Source organism: Dipodomys ordii, unplaced genomic scaffold (genome assembly GCF_000151885.1).
Source record: "Dipodomys ordii isolate 6190 unplaced genomic scaffold, Dord_2.0 Scaffold71, whole genome shotgun sequence".
Taxonomy (NCBI): domain Eukaryota; kingdom Metazoa; phylum Chordata; class Mammalia; order Rodentia; family Heteromyidae; genus Dipodomys; species Dipodomys ordii.
In genome coordinates, this window is record NW_012267287.1 from 471,406 (window position 1) to 485,465 (window position 14,060).

The 14,060-nt window shown below is 44.2% G+C and overlaps 1 protein-coding gene and 1 pseudogene across 1 annotated transcript in view; both read right to left on the bottom strand.

Moving 5' to 3' along the window:
- Rnf212 (ring finger protein 212) overlaps window positions 1–11,047 on the bottom strand; it is a 28,793-nt gene extending 17,746 nt beyond the window's left edge. Inside the window, exons 1-5 of the mRNA XM_013023865.1 lie at window positions 11,035–11,047; window positions 10,822–10,880; window positions 3,518–3,592; window positions 1,709–1,765; window positions 504–562 (exon numbers count right to left, since the gene is read on the bottom strand). Coding sequence (XP_012879319.1) covers window positions 504–562; window positions 1,709–1,765; window positions 3,518–3,592; window positions 10,822–10,880; window positions 11,035–11,047 — 263 coding nt within the window. The remainder of the gene's footprint in view (window positions 1–503; window positions 563–1,708; window positions 1,766–3,517; window positions 3,593–10,821; window positions 10,881–11,034) is intronic.
- A 1,547-nt stretch (window positions 11,048–12,594) lies between these two features.
- On the bottom strand, window positions 12,595–13,219 carry LOC105991256 (annotated as a pseudogene).
- Between the last annotated feature and the right edge of the window lie 841 nt (window positions 13,220–14,060).

The window sequence follows — 14,060 nt, forward strand, 5'->3', positions numbered from 1 at the left end:
CGCTGTAGCTCAAGTGGTAGAGTGCTCGCCTTGAGCTGAAGAGCTGAGGGACAGCGCCCAGGCCCAGAGTTCAAGCCCCATGACCGACAAAAAAAAAAAAAAAAGAAGAGAGAAAAACTAAAAGCTCGCTTTTCTGAAGAGGGAAAGGTGAGTCTGTGCTCTGGGCTGTCTTCCCACCGGTGGTGCGGGCTACAGTGCCCGTAAAGCAGCACTCTGCACGGCCACGCATGTCCACCGCCTCAACACGCTGCGAGGGTCGGGGAGCAGGACTGTAGCGTCACCGTCAAGGGGCCTGAGTCTGTAGTCTCCACGGCCCCTTCTGCCTTAGGGTCATGGAGGGCCCCACAGGGTTTTACATGCTTGTTTCTGTTTTTTTTCCCTTTGGTTTTCCCACAGCAGCTTTTGCTCTGACAGAGTTTCTGCTAAGCCAAAGTGCCCTTTCCTTTCCTTCCCAGATTTTGGAGGGACAGAGATAGATGACTGTCTTGCAGAGGGGTTCTTACCTTTGTAGCTGCTCAGTCTGGAGCACTGATTTCCTAAGAGACACTTCCAACTGAGAGATCTGAACAGAAACAATTCTATCATCAGAAGACCCTGGAAAACGGCAGCTACATTTCTAAACATCTCTATCAGATTTCCCGACAAGCCCAGTTCATTACATCCTTAGCGATCAGGTTCTGAGGTCTATCTGTGCAGAGCGGAGTCAGTCAGTTGATGCCCAGAGTGAATCAATGCTACAGAGTAATCAATGCTACTGGGACTCTGGTCTCAAAAGTCTGAGACACATTTGTGTACACACAGGCGATTTCAGGACCAAAGTCAGTCTGGGCCTCTCCTGGTGCTTAGGTCTGCCTCTGTCACTGTTGCCCGGCACCTATGAGCTCTTGAGGTACTGACTTGACATGGGTCGTCAGATTCTATGGTGGTTTCTGTAAATGAAGCTCCTATTTCCTGTCCTGTAGGTTTGCAGGGAGGACTGAGAAGGCAACAACACACAAAATTCTCAGGCAAGACAGGGCATAATGCAAGCAGGCTCCTACTGCTTAGGGCAACATACAGAACCTGAGCACCCTGCAGGCCTGCTGCTTCCGTACAGAGAAAAGGCACCAAGCTGGGGAAGCACATCTAGATTTGAGGAGCACCCCAACTCCAGGGCTTCACAGCCTTTGTTTTAAAGGACTTCTATTTAGTAAAACAAAGATGGGTGATCAGAGAGGCCTAGGTGCTACTCCCAGGCTCAAGAGGCCCAGCTTCAGCTGAGGAGGCCCAGATGACCACATGGGTATGCTTGTGTAGACGACATCCCAGAGGTCCCTGGGCAGGTGTTGTCAGGCAAACAGACTGATGGTCAGGAGGACAGGAGACCATGACCCTAAAGGTAGAAAGCAAACACCACAACAGGTAGCCTACTCCCTTTAAGAGTGTGAAGTTAGGGCTGAGAATGTTGCCTAGTGGCAGAGCGCTTGCCTACTATGCAGGAAGCCCCAGGTTAGATTCCTCAGTACCACATACACAGAAAATGCAGAAGTGGTGCTGTGGCTCAAGTGGTAGAGTCCTAGCCTTGAGCTAGGGCTCAGGGACAGTGCCTAGGCCCAGAGTTCAGGCCCTAAGACTGACCAAAAAAAAGGAATGTGAAGTTAGCTAACAGTGTGGACATTTAAGTCAAAGGGTCAAACATTTCAAGTGGCAAGAGATGAATTCAATTTACCTTTTCTTTATAGAAGGCCAACAATCTCCTCCGGTGTTTTTCTTGAAATTCTGAAATCTGAGAAGATGACATATGTCAGTTGCTGACATAGCTCTTTTTTTTTTTTTTTTTGGTCGGTCGTGGGGCTTGAACTCTGGGCCTGGGCGCTGTCCCTCAGCTCTTCAGCTCAAGGCACTACCACTTGAGCTACAGCGCCACTTCCGGTTTTCTGGTGGTTTATTGGAGATAGGAGTCTCACGGTCTCTCCTGCCCAGGCTGGCTTTGAACCGCAATCCTCAGATCTCAGCCTCCTGAGTAGCTAGGATTACAGGCGTGAGCCACCAGCGCCCGGCATTGACATAGCTCTTGGAGACACGGAACTGTGGGTCATAGTGTTTTGTTTTACATGTACTTCTCTAACAAAGTCCTCCTGATAAAGACTTGGGGGAGGGTACCGGGTTGGGTGCTGGCTGCGTCCAGTGGGCAGTACACAGATGTTGCAGGAGTGAGCCACAAGCTCATCAAACGCAGGGGCAAGAGGAGCTGCTTCACATGAAGAGCTCCCGAATCCCCAGCTGTCTGTGTACCAAGCCGCCTTTCCTGTTAAACTGCCTGGGCGGTATGCTCACTTTAGGGGACAGTTGACCCTACTGGGTCAACTGCTGTGCACAGTTATAAGGACAACAGTCGTTAGCTTGAAGAATGGCCGTCTGCCTAAGTAGTACCAATCAGAGGACATCTTGAATCTGACACATAGATTTGGGTGGGGATGGAGAGCCAGGACAAGGAAGTCCAGCAAGATTGGCAGGGCCTTGTCAGGACTCACAGAGACGTGTACTACCGTTAGCCTCCCATTCTTCAGAGCCCAGTTCCATGTGTGCTGAGAATAGTCTGGGCTTCTGAGATCGATGAGAGTGAGGCAGCAGTGGTCTAAAACTTGGGGAGAAAGCCATTTCCTGTGAGTGATGAAGCAGTAACCCACTGGTCACTGTTCCAACGAATGCTGCACTGACGAGTGCACAGCCCAGGCTGAGTGGGGGCTGAAGTAGAATTCAGAGTCTGCTATCCACGCGTCGTGGCTCACTTCACTCCACCCCAGCAATCTGTGCTTAACAACAGACACAGACAACGGTCTGCATTCTGCCCACCCTCACTGACCCTGTAGGGGAGCACAACCTCCTTTGCATTAGCTGGGACAGAGGGCTGCGGAGACGGGCGTGAAGCCTGCCGTCCCGTCAGAGGGCGAGGTCCTACCCTCTCCAGCCTCCTGGGCGCTGATTCTACTTTATTTTTTGGCAGGGCTCAGGTCTTTATAAGACAAGGAAGGATGACAGACTTGGAGCTGCTTGAGCAGACGATTAAGAGCAGTGTGAAGTGAGTCCTGAGGCTGTTTTGCAGAAGTCCTCACCACAAGCACAGGTGGCGGCGTGTGGCATGTGGCGTGTGTGCTGGTGGGGAGAAAGGTAGGAAGAAACTAGTGGAGAGAAGCTACAAGACAGGCAGGTCTCATGGGATCCAGGGAAGGTGTATCAGGAGAGCCCCTTGCTACATAAGAGAGCTGGACTTCCGAGCCCGAGAGGCTCAGGAACATTAACTGAAAACCAGCGCAGCTGAGCACGGCTCATGTGGGGCCACACCCAAGTGCAAGCAACAACAGCACTGGTTAAAGGCATGATGCAACAGCTGAAAACTTCTGTGCTGCAAACGCTTGACCACCATGAAGATGGAACGAGCTCAGAGGAGACAGAAAGTATTTGCATGTCCCACAGGCCTCAGCAATATTTGCTCTGGGCATCACAGAACTCAGTAAGCCTCGCTGTCAGGACTCACCTGGGAGGTCTCCTGGGAGTACTTCTTACACAGACTGTCTATGCTCATAAACAACGTCTGGACATCAGAGCTGGTCTGAGGAGAGAGCAGATGATTCCATGTTTATCGTTTTAATAAAAACATCCAGCCTTTAGTGAAATAACTGTAGGTAACAGAGATGACCCAAATGACCAGCGCTTTACCACTGCCAGGGAGGCTGCCCCTCTGAGGACCGTGCCGGGAGGCTGTCTCTCTGAGGATTGTGCCGGGAGGCCGGGAGGCTGTCTCTCTGAGGACCGTGCCGGGAGGCTGTCCTTCTGAGGACCATGCCGGGAGGCTGCCTCTCTGAGGATTGTGCCGGGAGGCCGGGAGGCTGTCCCTCTGAGGACCGTGCCGGGAGGCTGTCCCTCTGAGGACCGTGCCGGGAGGCTGTCTCTCTGAGGACCGTGCCAGGAGGCTGTCTCTCTGAGGACCGTGCCGGGAGGCTGCTTCTCTGAGGACCGTGCCGGGAGGCTGTCCTTCTGAGGACCGTGCCGGGAGGCTGTCTCTCTGAGGACCGTGCCGGGAGGCTGTCCCTCTGAGGACCGTGCCGGGAGGCTGTCCCTCTGAGGACCGTGCCGGGAGGCTGTCCCTCTGAGGACCCCGGGAGGCTGTCCCTCTGAGGACCGTGCCGGGAGGCTGTCCCTCTGAGGACCGTGCCGGGAGGCTGTCCCTCTGAGGACCGTGCCGGGAGGCTGCCCCTCTGAGGACCGTGCAGGGAGGCTGCCTCTCTGAGGACCGTGCCGGGAGGCTGCCTCTCTGAGGATCGTGCCGGGAGGCTGCCTCTCTGAGGACCGTGCCGGGAGGCTGTCTCTCTGAGGACCGTGCCGGGAGGCTGTCCCTCTGAGGACTGAGCCAGGCAGAAACGGAGCTCAGAGGTAGAGCCAGCTGGCAGCCACCAACCCCTCTGAGCTGCATTCTTCTATACCCCTGAAAATATGCTTTGAAATTATGGCAAAAAGAAAGGAGGTGGGCATCAGTGGCTCACACCTGCAATCCTAGTTACTCAGGAGGCTGAGATCTGAGGATCCCAGTTTGAAACCAACCCAGGCAGGAAAGTCCATGAGACTCTTATCTCCAACTAAAATTAAAAAAAGCCAGAAGTGGAGCTGTGGCTCCAGTGGTACAGTGCTAGCCTTGAGCAGTAAAGCTCAAGGACAGCGCCCAGGCCCCGAGTTTAAGCACCAAAAAAGACAAAAAATGGCCAAAAAAAAGGGGAAAGGACATCTGTTCTGATACACAAAAACTGAGATGATTGACAACAAACAGATCAACAATGAAAAAATAGTAAAAGGAATGTGAGAGGACTTGGCACCAACAGCTTGGTACCAAGAGAAGCAATAAAAGGAATTCCCAGTAGGTAGAAAGTAATAATCCCTGGTGGAAACAAAGAGAGTTCAAGAGGCAGTGAGGAGCAGGAAAATGGGGGAAACATGGGAAATCCAAACTAGCAGAAGTATACGGCCGTGCTGAGTCATGAGTTAGCACGCAGAGAGAGCCCATGCCTTATCAGTAGCACAAGAAGAAGGGGAGAGGGGGAATGAGAGAAAGCACTCTGTGGTCTCTGCACCATCAAGAAAACCCAGTTCATGATCATTCTATCTTAGACTGTGCTATGCTGTCATTTAACAGAAGATCAAAAGATGGATAATTCATGAAACACAGAAGAAATGTATTTTCACATTGCTGGAGTGGGAGTTCACCATCAAGTGCTAGATGCTAGTGAGGGCCTTCCTGTTGCATAGGCAGCAAAGGGACGGCAGAAGACCCGAGCCTTCTAGAATTCATACTGTCTGCTCATGAGGTAGAGCCTTGTGGCCTAAACCTCTTACCTGACCCACATCTCAGCACAGCTGATCAGATTAAAGCCCACATTTGAAGGAACTTGATGGGGAACATTCAAACCTCTCCAGCACCCATACATAAAAGTCTTCTTGATCTGGATGTTAGCTATATTCTGATCATGACAACTTGAGTTATACACTTAAAATTTTTGTTCTTTTCTGTGTTAAACGTCAATAAAATTAATAGAAATAACTAAAAATTCTCAAATGTTTGAGAATTAGTCAATATACTTTTGGATAACATATAAAGTCATAGAAGAAACTATACAGAAATTTTAAAGTCTAAAGATAATAAAGCTATAACACAATCAGATACATGTAGTATAGGCAAAGATGAACATATAGGGAAAGCTATAACTTTGTAATGTAAATATTAAAAAGAGTGGAAATTGATGCGAGGTACTCATTTTAAAGAAGAGAAAAGGAAGCCAGACTTCCAAATGGAAGCCTCTAATTCCAGAACTCCAGAGGCTGAATCAGGAGGATAGAGAGCTCAAGGGAACATTGGAATAACACAATGAAGTCTTCCCTTTCAAAAAAAGAAAGAAGGAAAGGAAGAAAGGAGAAAACAAGAAAAAAGGAAAATATAAACTCAATAAATCATTTCAATATTGTCAAGAAAAAAAGAGAAGTTACAATAATACTGTTAAAATGAAAAGGAACATTATAGGCCTTCCTTACAGACATAAAAAATATGAGGATTGGGGGTGGGAAGGTGGCTTAGTGGTAGAGCGCTTGCCTTGCATGCCTGAGGCCCTGGACTCGATTCCTCACCACATAGCAAAAAGAAAAAAGCCGGAAATGGAGCTATGGCTCAAGTGGTAGAGTGCTAGCCTTGAGCTGAAGAGCTGAGGGACAGTGCTCAGGCCAAGTGTTCAGGCCCCACGACCGGATCCCCCCTCCCCCCAAAAAATATGAGGATTGCAAACATGTTGATAAGGAAATTTAAATTTTTAATGAAATGCACAAATTCTTAGGAAAACACAACTTATATTAACTCAAAAAGAATTAGGAGTTTTGGATAGTCCCATATTTAATAAACCAAATCCCTAGTTCCAAAAAATCTCCAAACAGAACACCTTCAGAACCCAAATATTGCCAGTCCTGAATTCTGCCGAACACATTTTAAGAAATAAACTCAATCTTACAAAAAAAACTCAGAGAGCAAACGTCAAAAGACATTAACTTTAATTCATTTTATGAAGCCCTATTAACTATGCTTTATTACAACTTGAAAATTGCACTACAAGAAAGGAAAATTTGATACATTATAGTAAAATCACTAACTATACAAAATAAAGACAGAATATTGAAAGCAGCAAAACAGAGGAGACAAGTAACTTACAACAGCAAGCCCCTTAGATTAACAGTCAATTTCTCAATGTACATACTGAATGCAATGAGACAGTGAAAAGATGTAATTCAAGTTCTAAAGACAACAACTGATGGTCTACATTACTTTGCCTAGTGAAACTATACAAGAAAATTGATGGGGAAATAAAAATCCTCCATTGTAAACAAAAGCTACAGAACTCATAACTACTAAACTAGCACTGCAAAAGACAGTTAAGGGAATCCTACTCACAGAAGGAAAAAACCCAAAAGAGCACAGAGAACAATGAACAGTACTATAAGTGGATTAGCAAACATCACAAAATGACAGGAAAGGGGCGTAGCTCTCAATGTTAACACTCAACATTAATGGTCTTTACTCTCCAATCAAGAAACAGAATGAAGACTTGGATCCAAGAAATTTGCTGCCTATAAGAAACACATGACACTGACAAAGACAAGCACAGGCTCGTGCGAAAGGACAGAAAAAGGGCCTGTAAGCCAACCGCGCCAGAAAATAGGCAGAAAGAGCAACACTTGTATCTGATACAACAGACTTCAATCTAAAATCCGTCAGAAAAGACAGAGAAGGTTGCTTCATATTAATACTAAAGAGAACAATCCATGAGGAAATTTCAGTTTTTAACATGTCTGTGCCAAGAACAATCACACCCAGGTTCACTAAACACGTCCTCCTGGACTAACAAGTGCTGATAGATTCCAGTGCATAATAGCTGGAGACCTTAGTACTCCAGTTTCGCCACTACGTTATCTAAACAAAAAGTCAACAAAACAAACTTCAGTATTAAATGACACCATAGACCGCATGGATCTAACAGGGATCCAGAAAGTATTGCACCCAATGGTGACACAAACTATGGAACTTTCTCAACAGATCACATCCTAAGACATGTAGGAAGGCTGACAAATGCAAGAAAACTGAAATGGCATGTTGTGTTCTATCTGACCATAATGGAATTAAACTAGAGCTCAAAAGTAAAAGCAAAAACAAAACAAAACCCTTCATCTTGACTTTGACAAAATCTGGTATCATTCCATAATAAAAAATTTGAAGATCCTGGAAACAGGAGGGATGTATCTGAACATAATAGTCCATATATGACTCGTCTACAGCCAATATCATATTAAATGGGGAAAAACTGACGTCCTTTCCCCTAAAGTCAGGAATGGGATAAGGATATCCATGCTCCCCACTCCTGTTATATATATATTGCTAGAATTTCTAGCTAGAGCAATAAGGCAGGAGAAAGAAGTAAAAAGGACTTAAATAGGAAAAGAAGAAATCAAATTATCGTTCTTTTCTAAATAGATCCTATACATTCTCATAAAACAATCTCTAAAACTGAAAAATACCTTTAGAGAGGTAGCAGGATATACAATCAATGCTAAAAAATCAATAGCTTTAGCTGGGCGCAGGTGGCTCACTCTTGTAATCCTAGCTACTCAGGAGGCTGATATCTGAGGATCGTGGTTCAAAACCAGCCTAGGCAGGAAAGTCCGTGAGACTCTTATCTCCAATTAACCACCAGAAACCCAGAAGTGGTGCTGTGGCTTAAGTGGTAGAGTGCTAGCCTTGAACTGAAGAGCTCAAGGACAGAGCCCAGGCCCAGAGTTCAAGCCCTATAACCAAAAAAACAAAAATAAAAATAAATAGTTTTTCTGTATACCAACAATGAGTAGGCTGGGAAAGAAATAAGGAAAAGAATTCTATTAGCAATATCCCCCAAGAAACAAAATGCTTATGCATTAACCAAGAAAAGATCTCTATAATTAAAACTATAAAACCTTGAAAAAATTGAAGGAGACATCAGGAGACAGAAAAACCTGCCATGAGCAAGGATTGGCAAATACCATGAAAACAGTCATACTGCTAAAAGCATTCCATAGATTCAATACAAAATTCTAGTATCATTCTTTACATAATCAGAGAAATCAATCTAAAAATGTATGTGGAATTATAATAAACCCAGAATAGCAAAAGTAATTGTAAGTAAAATGGCTACCAGTATAAGCACTACAGTATTAGACTTCAAACTACACCACAGAGCCATAGTAACAAAAACAGAACTGAAGGCCAATCAAACAGTAAAGAAGGCCCAGGAATAAAAACAGAGCTACAATCAGCTAAATTTTGACAAAGAAGTCAGAAACATACATTGGAGAAAAGACAGACTCCTCAACAAATGGTGCTGGGAAAACTGTCTATCCATTTGCAGTAGACTGAAATGGGACCTCTGTGTCTCAACCTGTACAAAAATCAACTCAGGTTGGCTCAAAGTAAAACCTGAAACTTTGTATCTCCTACAGGAAAATATATGGAAAAGTCTGGAATATAGTCATAGATAATTGTATTCAGAATAGGACTTCAGATGCCCAGGGGGTTGGAGCAAGGATTGGCAAGTCAAATTACATAAAAAGTTTCTGCAGAGCAAAAGAAACAGTCAATAGGATTATGAGACAGAATGGGAGAAAATCTTTGTGTTAATCTTTGATTAATGATTAATATTCAGAATTACAAAGAGCTCAAAAAAATTAAAGAGCTAAAGAAAAAGTAGTTCTTCCCTATGACTCTACCACACCACTACTGGACACATACTAGGAAGATACCTGTATAGCCATGTTTATTTCAGCACTGTTCACAATAACCAGATGACAGAATCAGCTGAGGTACCCAAGAACAGATGAATGGATAAAGTAGATAGTGTGTATGAATGCGTGTACACATCATGCATACATACAAAAACATGTATATACATTACATATGATACATATTACATATGATGCATATATTAAACAGCACTAAAAATGAAATCATGACATCTGAAGGAAAATGGATGCAATTGGCAGACATAATTTTTCCATGATTATTTTTTTGGTGCCAATACTAGGGGTTAAACTCAAGGGCTGGACCCTGTCCCCTAGGTTTCCTGCTCAAGATAGGTACTCTACCACTTGATCCACAGCTCTCCTGGCTTTTGGGTGGTTAACTGGAGATAGAAATCTCACGGACTTTCCTTTCCAGGCTGTCTTTGAACTGTGATCCTCAGATCTCAGCCTCCAGAGTAGCTAGGATGACAAGTGTAAGCCTCTTGTACCCAGTGGAAGACATCATTTTGAGCCAAGCTAAAAAAATTAAGTTTTCATCTATATGTGAAAGCTAGACCTAAAAGACACACAATATGCATGGATATTTCTATATGCATATCCATTTACATAACATGGATCTAAGGGACTACTTAGGAGGAGAGAGTTTTGAAAAGGGGAAGAAAAAAATACACAGTGAATAATTTTGAAATATCGTCTGAAAGAGACTAAGAAAGGTCAGAATAAGTGTTTTGCAACTGTAAGATTAGAACATGGGAAGTTGTTGAGATTGTCTGGGGCAGGGGTAAGGTAGAGTGATAGAAGGGATGAGATTGGTTGGAACACATTGGAAACAAACTCCCCACTTCATAACTAATGTAAACTAAGAAAAATGCTGACATAGGTTAAAAAAATTAAAAGGAGCCAGGCGCCGGTGGCTCTCGCCTACTCAGGAGGCTGAGATCTGAGGATCATGGTTCAAAACCAGCCTGGGCAGGAAAGTCTGTGAGACTCTTATCTCCAATAGACCACTAGAAAACCTTAAGTGGCACTGTGGCTCAAGTGGTAGAGCACTCACCTTGAGCTGAAGAGCTGAGGGACAGCGCCCAAGCCCAGAGTTCAAGCCCCACGACCAACCAAAAAAAAAAAAAAAATTAAAAGGAAATGCTTCAACTCATATTGATTTTAGCCAAGAGCCAGTGGCTCACACCTGTAATCTTACCTACGCAAGAAGCTGAGATCTTGGTTCGAAGCCAGCCTGGGCTGGAAAGTCCTTAAGAATCTTAATTTTTCTCCAATTAACTGCCAAAAAAAACCACCTGGAAGTAGAGCTCTGGCTCAAATTATAGAGTGCCAGCTGAGAGCAAAACAGCTAAGGGACAGTCAGTGTCTAAGCCATCCCAGGGTGGATGGGTGTGCATGTGCAAACTCACCCATGCACAAACACATACACACATACACACACACATGTACACTCACAATCAAATTTTAGAGATTTCAACTTACATGTTTTGAGAGCAAAACGGTATGGCAAGGAACTTTACAAATTAAGCATTCATTTTTACCTAGAAAATAAAAGCAAATGTAATTATAAACTAGGTTTATAAATTATAAACTGTTTATACCAACCAGTATTTTAAAATATATATAAATGATGAATTTAAATTGCAGTGCTCTTCAAGAAACATGTAGCACCAGGCACCTTAGTGTACTGCTGACCACTGTTCACCATATTTACAATAAAGAAAATAATATACATTGGGCTGGGAATGTGGCTTAGTGGTAAAGTGCTTACCTGTTTTTGATTCCTCAGTACCATATAAACAGAAAAGGCCAGAAGTGACACTGTGGCTCAAGTGGTAGAGTGCTAGCCTTGAGCACAAAAGCTCAGGTACAATGGCCAGGCTTTGAGTTCAAGCCCCAGAACTGGTGTGTGCGGACACACACACATAATCTGTTCACACATTTGTGCTAGCAGGTTCTAAACTGTCAAAATCTCTAACCAGTCAATTATTTCCATGGACTGAATATTAGATGTCCCACGATTCATGAGCGTTGAGTATTATGTATTTCAATCTTCTGTAAAGGAATGACTTACTGAGGAAAGTTTTAAATGTCCACATAGTTTTGCTTAGCTAATTAAAGGAAATCAAGATTTGTCTTAATTTTCTCATCTGGGTGGAGGAAGTTGTTGGTAGAGAAAATTTTCCCTTTCAGGAAACTTTGCAAGAAATCTATTGCATTTATATAGCTATAGCAGAGGCAGGGAGACCTACAGTTTGAGGCTAGCCTGGCTATCTAGCATGTTCAAGGCCAATCTAAGGTACCTAGTGATGCTGTCTCAAAAACAAACAAACAGACAGACAAACTGGTGCCAAAGGTTCACGCCTGCAATCCTTGCTACTCAGGAGGCTGAGATCTGAGGACTGAGGTTCAAAGCCAGACTGGGCAGGAAAGTCCTTGAGATTCTTATTTCCAGTTAACTACCACAGAATCCTGAAGTGGAACTGTGGCTCAAGCGGTTGAGTACCGATGTGGAGAGGATAAAGCTCAGGGGAAGCGCCAGGTCTGGCACAGAAAATTAAAATTTTAAACAAGGGGGGCAATTTGATGTCCAGCACCTCTAATCAAGCAAAATCTCCAAAAACAAATAAAATTATGTGATTTATGTGCATATACAAACAAAAAATTTCAGGATGGCACTTCAACATATCAAAGTTGTTCTGGCTAAGTAGTGACCGGAAAATTTGCCTAACAAAAACCAAACCAAACAAACAAAAACCATCCCTCTGATGAGTGCAGAGGAAATGCACCATTGAATCAAATGCTACAGGTACCAGTGTCTCACACTTGTAATCCTTACTCAGGTGGCCAAGACCTCAGGATCTCAGTTGGGAGCCAGCATAGGCAGGAAAGTCCATCACACTCTTATCTCCAATTAAGTGCCAGAAAAGGTGGAAGTGGAGCTGTGGCTCAAGTGATAGAGCACTAGCCTTGAACACAAAAGCTCAAGCCAGAGCCCAGGCCCTGAGTTCAAGCCCCAGGACTGGAACAGAAAAAGAAAAAAAAAGGAAAGGAAGCACCTAGAGAAAGGTTTTATTTGTTCAAAGTAACCAGTGCTATTGGAAAAACAAAACAAAACTGTCTCAGCAAGTCTAATACTACCTTCAAAAACAACTTATCAAATTTATTTTTGTTAGAATGTAGTTTACACCATTAATTTTAAAAACTCAGATTTTATATATACATGTTCGCACATATCAACAATGCAAACATTTACTAAGCTTCATCTTCTGGGCAAGAACGCCAAATTAGTCTTTCTTCGTAAGAACAAATTGCAATTTGAGGACACTTCATATTTGCCTCTTTGCCAGCACCAAGTCAGCTTCATCTGAATCTTTCCATTTCTTGAGAAACATCAATTCTCCACTATCTGTGGCAATTATTTGTTCAGGATCAAGACCCCTGGCAAAGCTCCTCTGTCAGCAGTATCTTTTCTTCTTTGATCTGCTATAATCAGCTTCACTGTTAGAGATAGATTTTCTTTTTGTACCACTACCAGCTTTTTGTGAATTATGAAATGTTCCCATTGATTTTGGACTACCTAAATTTTCTTCAGGCTCCCAAGTGTTGCCAGCATCTGTAAACCCCTTCCACTTCAGGAAATACTCTGCCTTCCTATTTACTACATGTTGGTGCAGTACTTTTTCCACAACCCATTCTTCAGGCTCTGCTTCTTCAACTTTTTATTCCTTCAATTTGCACCCCAGCCCGCATTTCCAGTAAGGCCCTTTTAAATTGCAGACTTGAAGAGGTCTTGCTCACCCTCTAGGCTCCTGCAGCATCTCGGGCCTGTGCACTCAGCTCCAGGATCATTCCAGGTGAGGGGCCTCGGTGCACCCATTTCAAAAGACAGAGGACAAGGCTGTGCGTCTTGGTGCATTTGGACAATTATATGGCACCCCTTTGTTTTGCAAATGTGTCTCCAAACACTGGCCATGAAGATAAACAATTCTTTTTTTGTTGTTGTTGTTGGTTGTGGGGCTTGAACTCTGGGCCTGGGTGCTGTCCCTCAGCTCTTCAGCTCAAGGCGAGCACTCTACCACTTGAGCTACAGCGCCACTTCCGGTTTTCTGGTGGTTTACTGGAGAAAGGAGTCTCACCGTCTCTCCTGCCCGGGCTGGCTTTGAACCGGGATCCCCAGATCTCAGCCTCCTGAGTAGCTAGGATTACAGGCGTGAGCCACCAGCGCCTGGCGAAGATAAACAATTCTTAATGATAAATCTATACTAGCAAAAGTTCCTGGAGAGATGAGTCACAGATTTGTGGATTCCAGCGCTTCTGGCTCTCAAAGAAATATCCTATCATCTACTGGAGAAAAAAGAAGCCCCAGTCCTGACCTACCTCCATTGCCCTCTCCCTGAACTCACCCACCTACCAAGAAACAACTCAGGCCCTCTGCCGCCTCCTCTGCCTTGGAGAGGTTCCCCCAGCCTCAGTCTGTGTGGTCATGCTCCCCTGAGTCCACAGCATCTTTTTTTTTAATCTCTTTATTTTTTATTGTAAAGATACTATACAGAGGGTTACAGTTACATGAGTGAGGTAATGAGTACACTTCCTCTTGAACATTGTTACCCCCTCCATTGTTTTCCCCCTACCATCCCCTCCCTCCCTACCTTCCCCGAAATTCTTTTTTTATTGTGATTAAGTGATTACATAATTTCTAAGTCACAAGTTCATTCTAA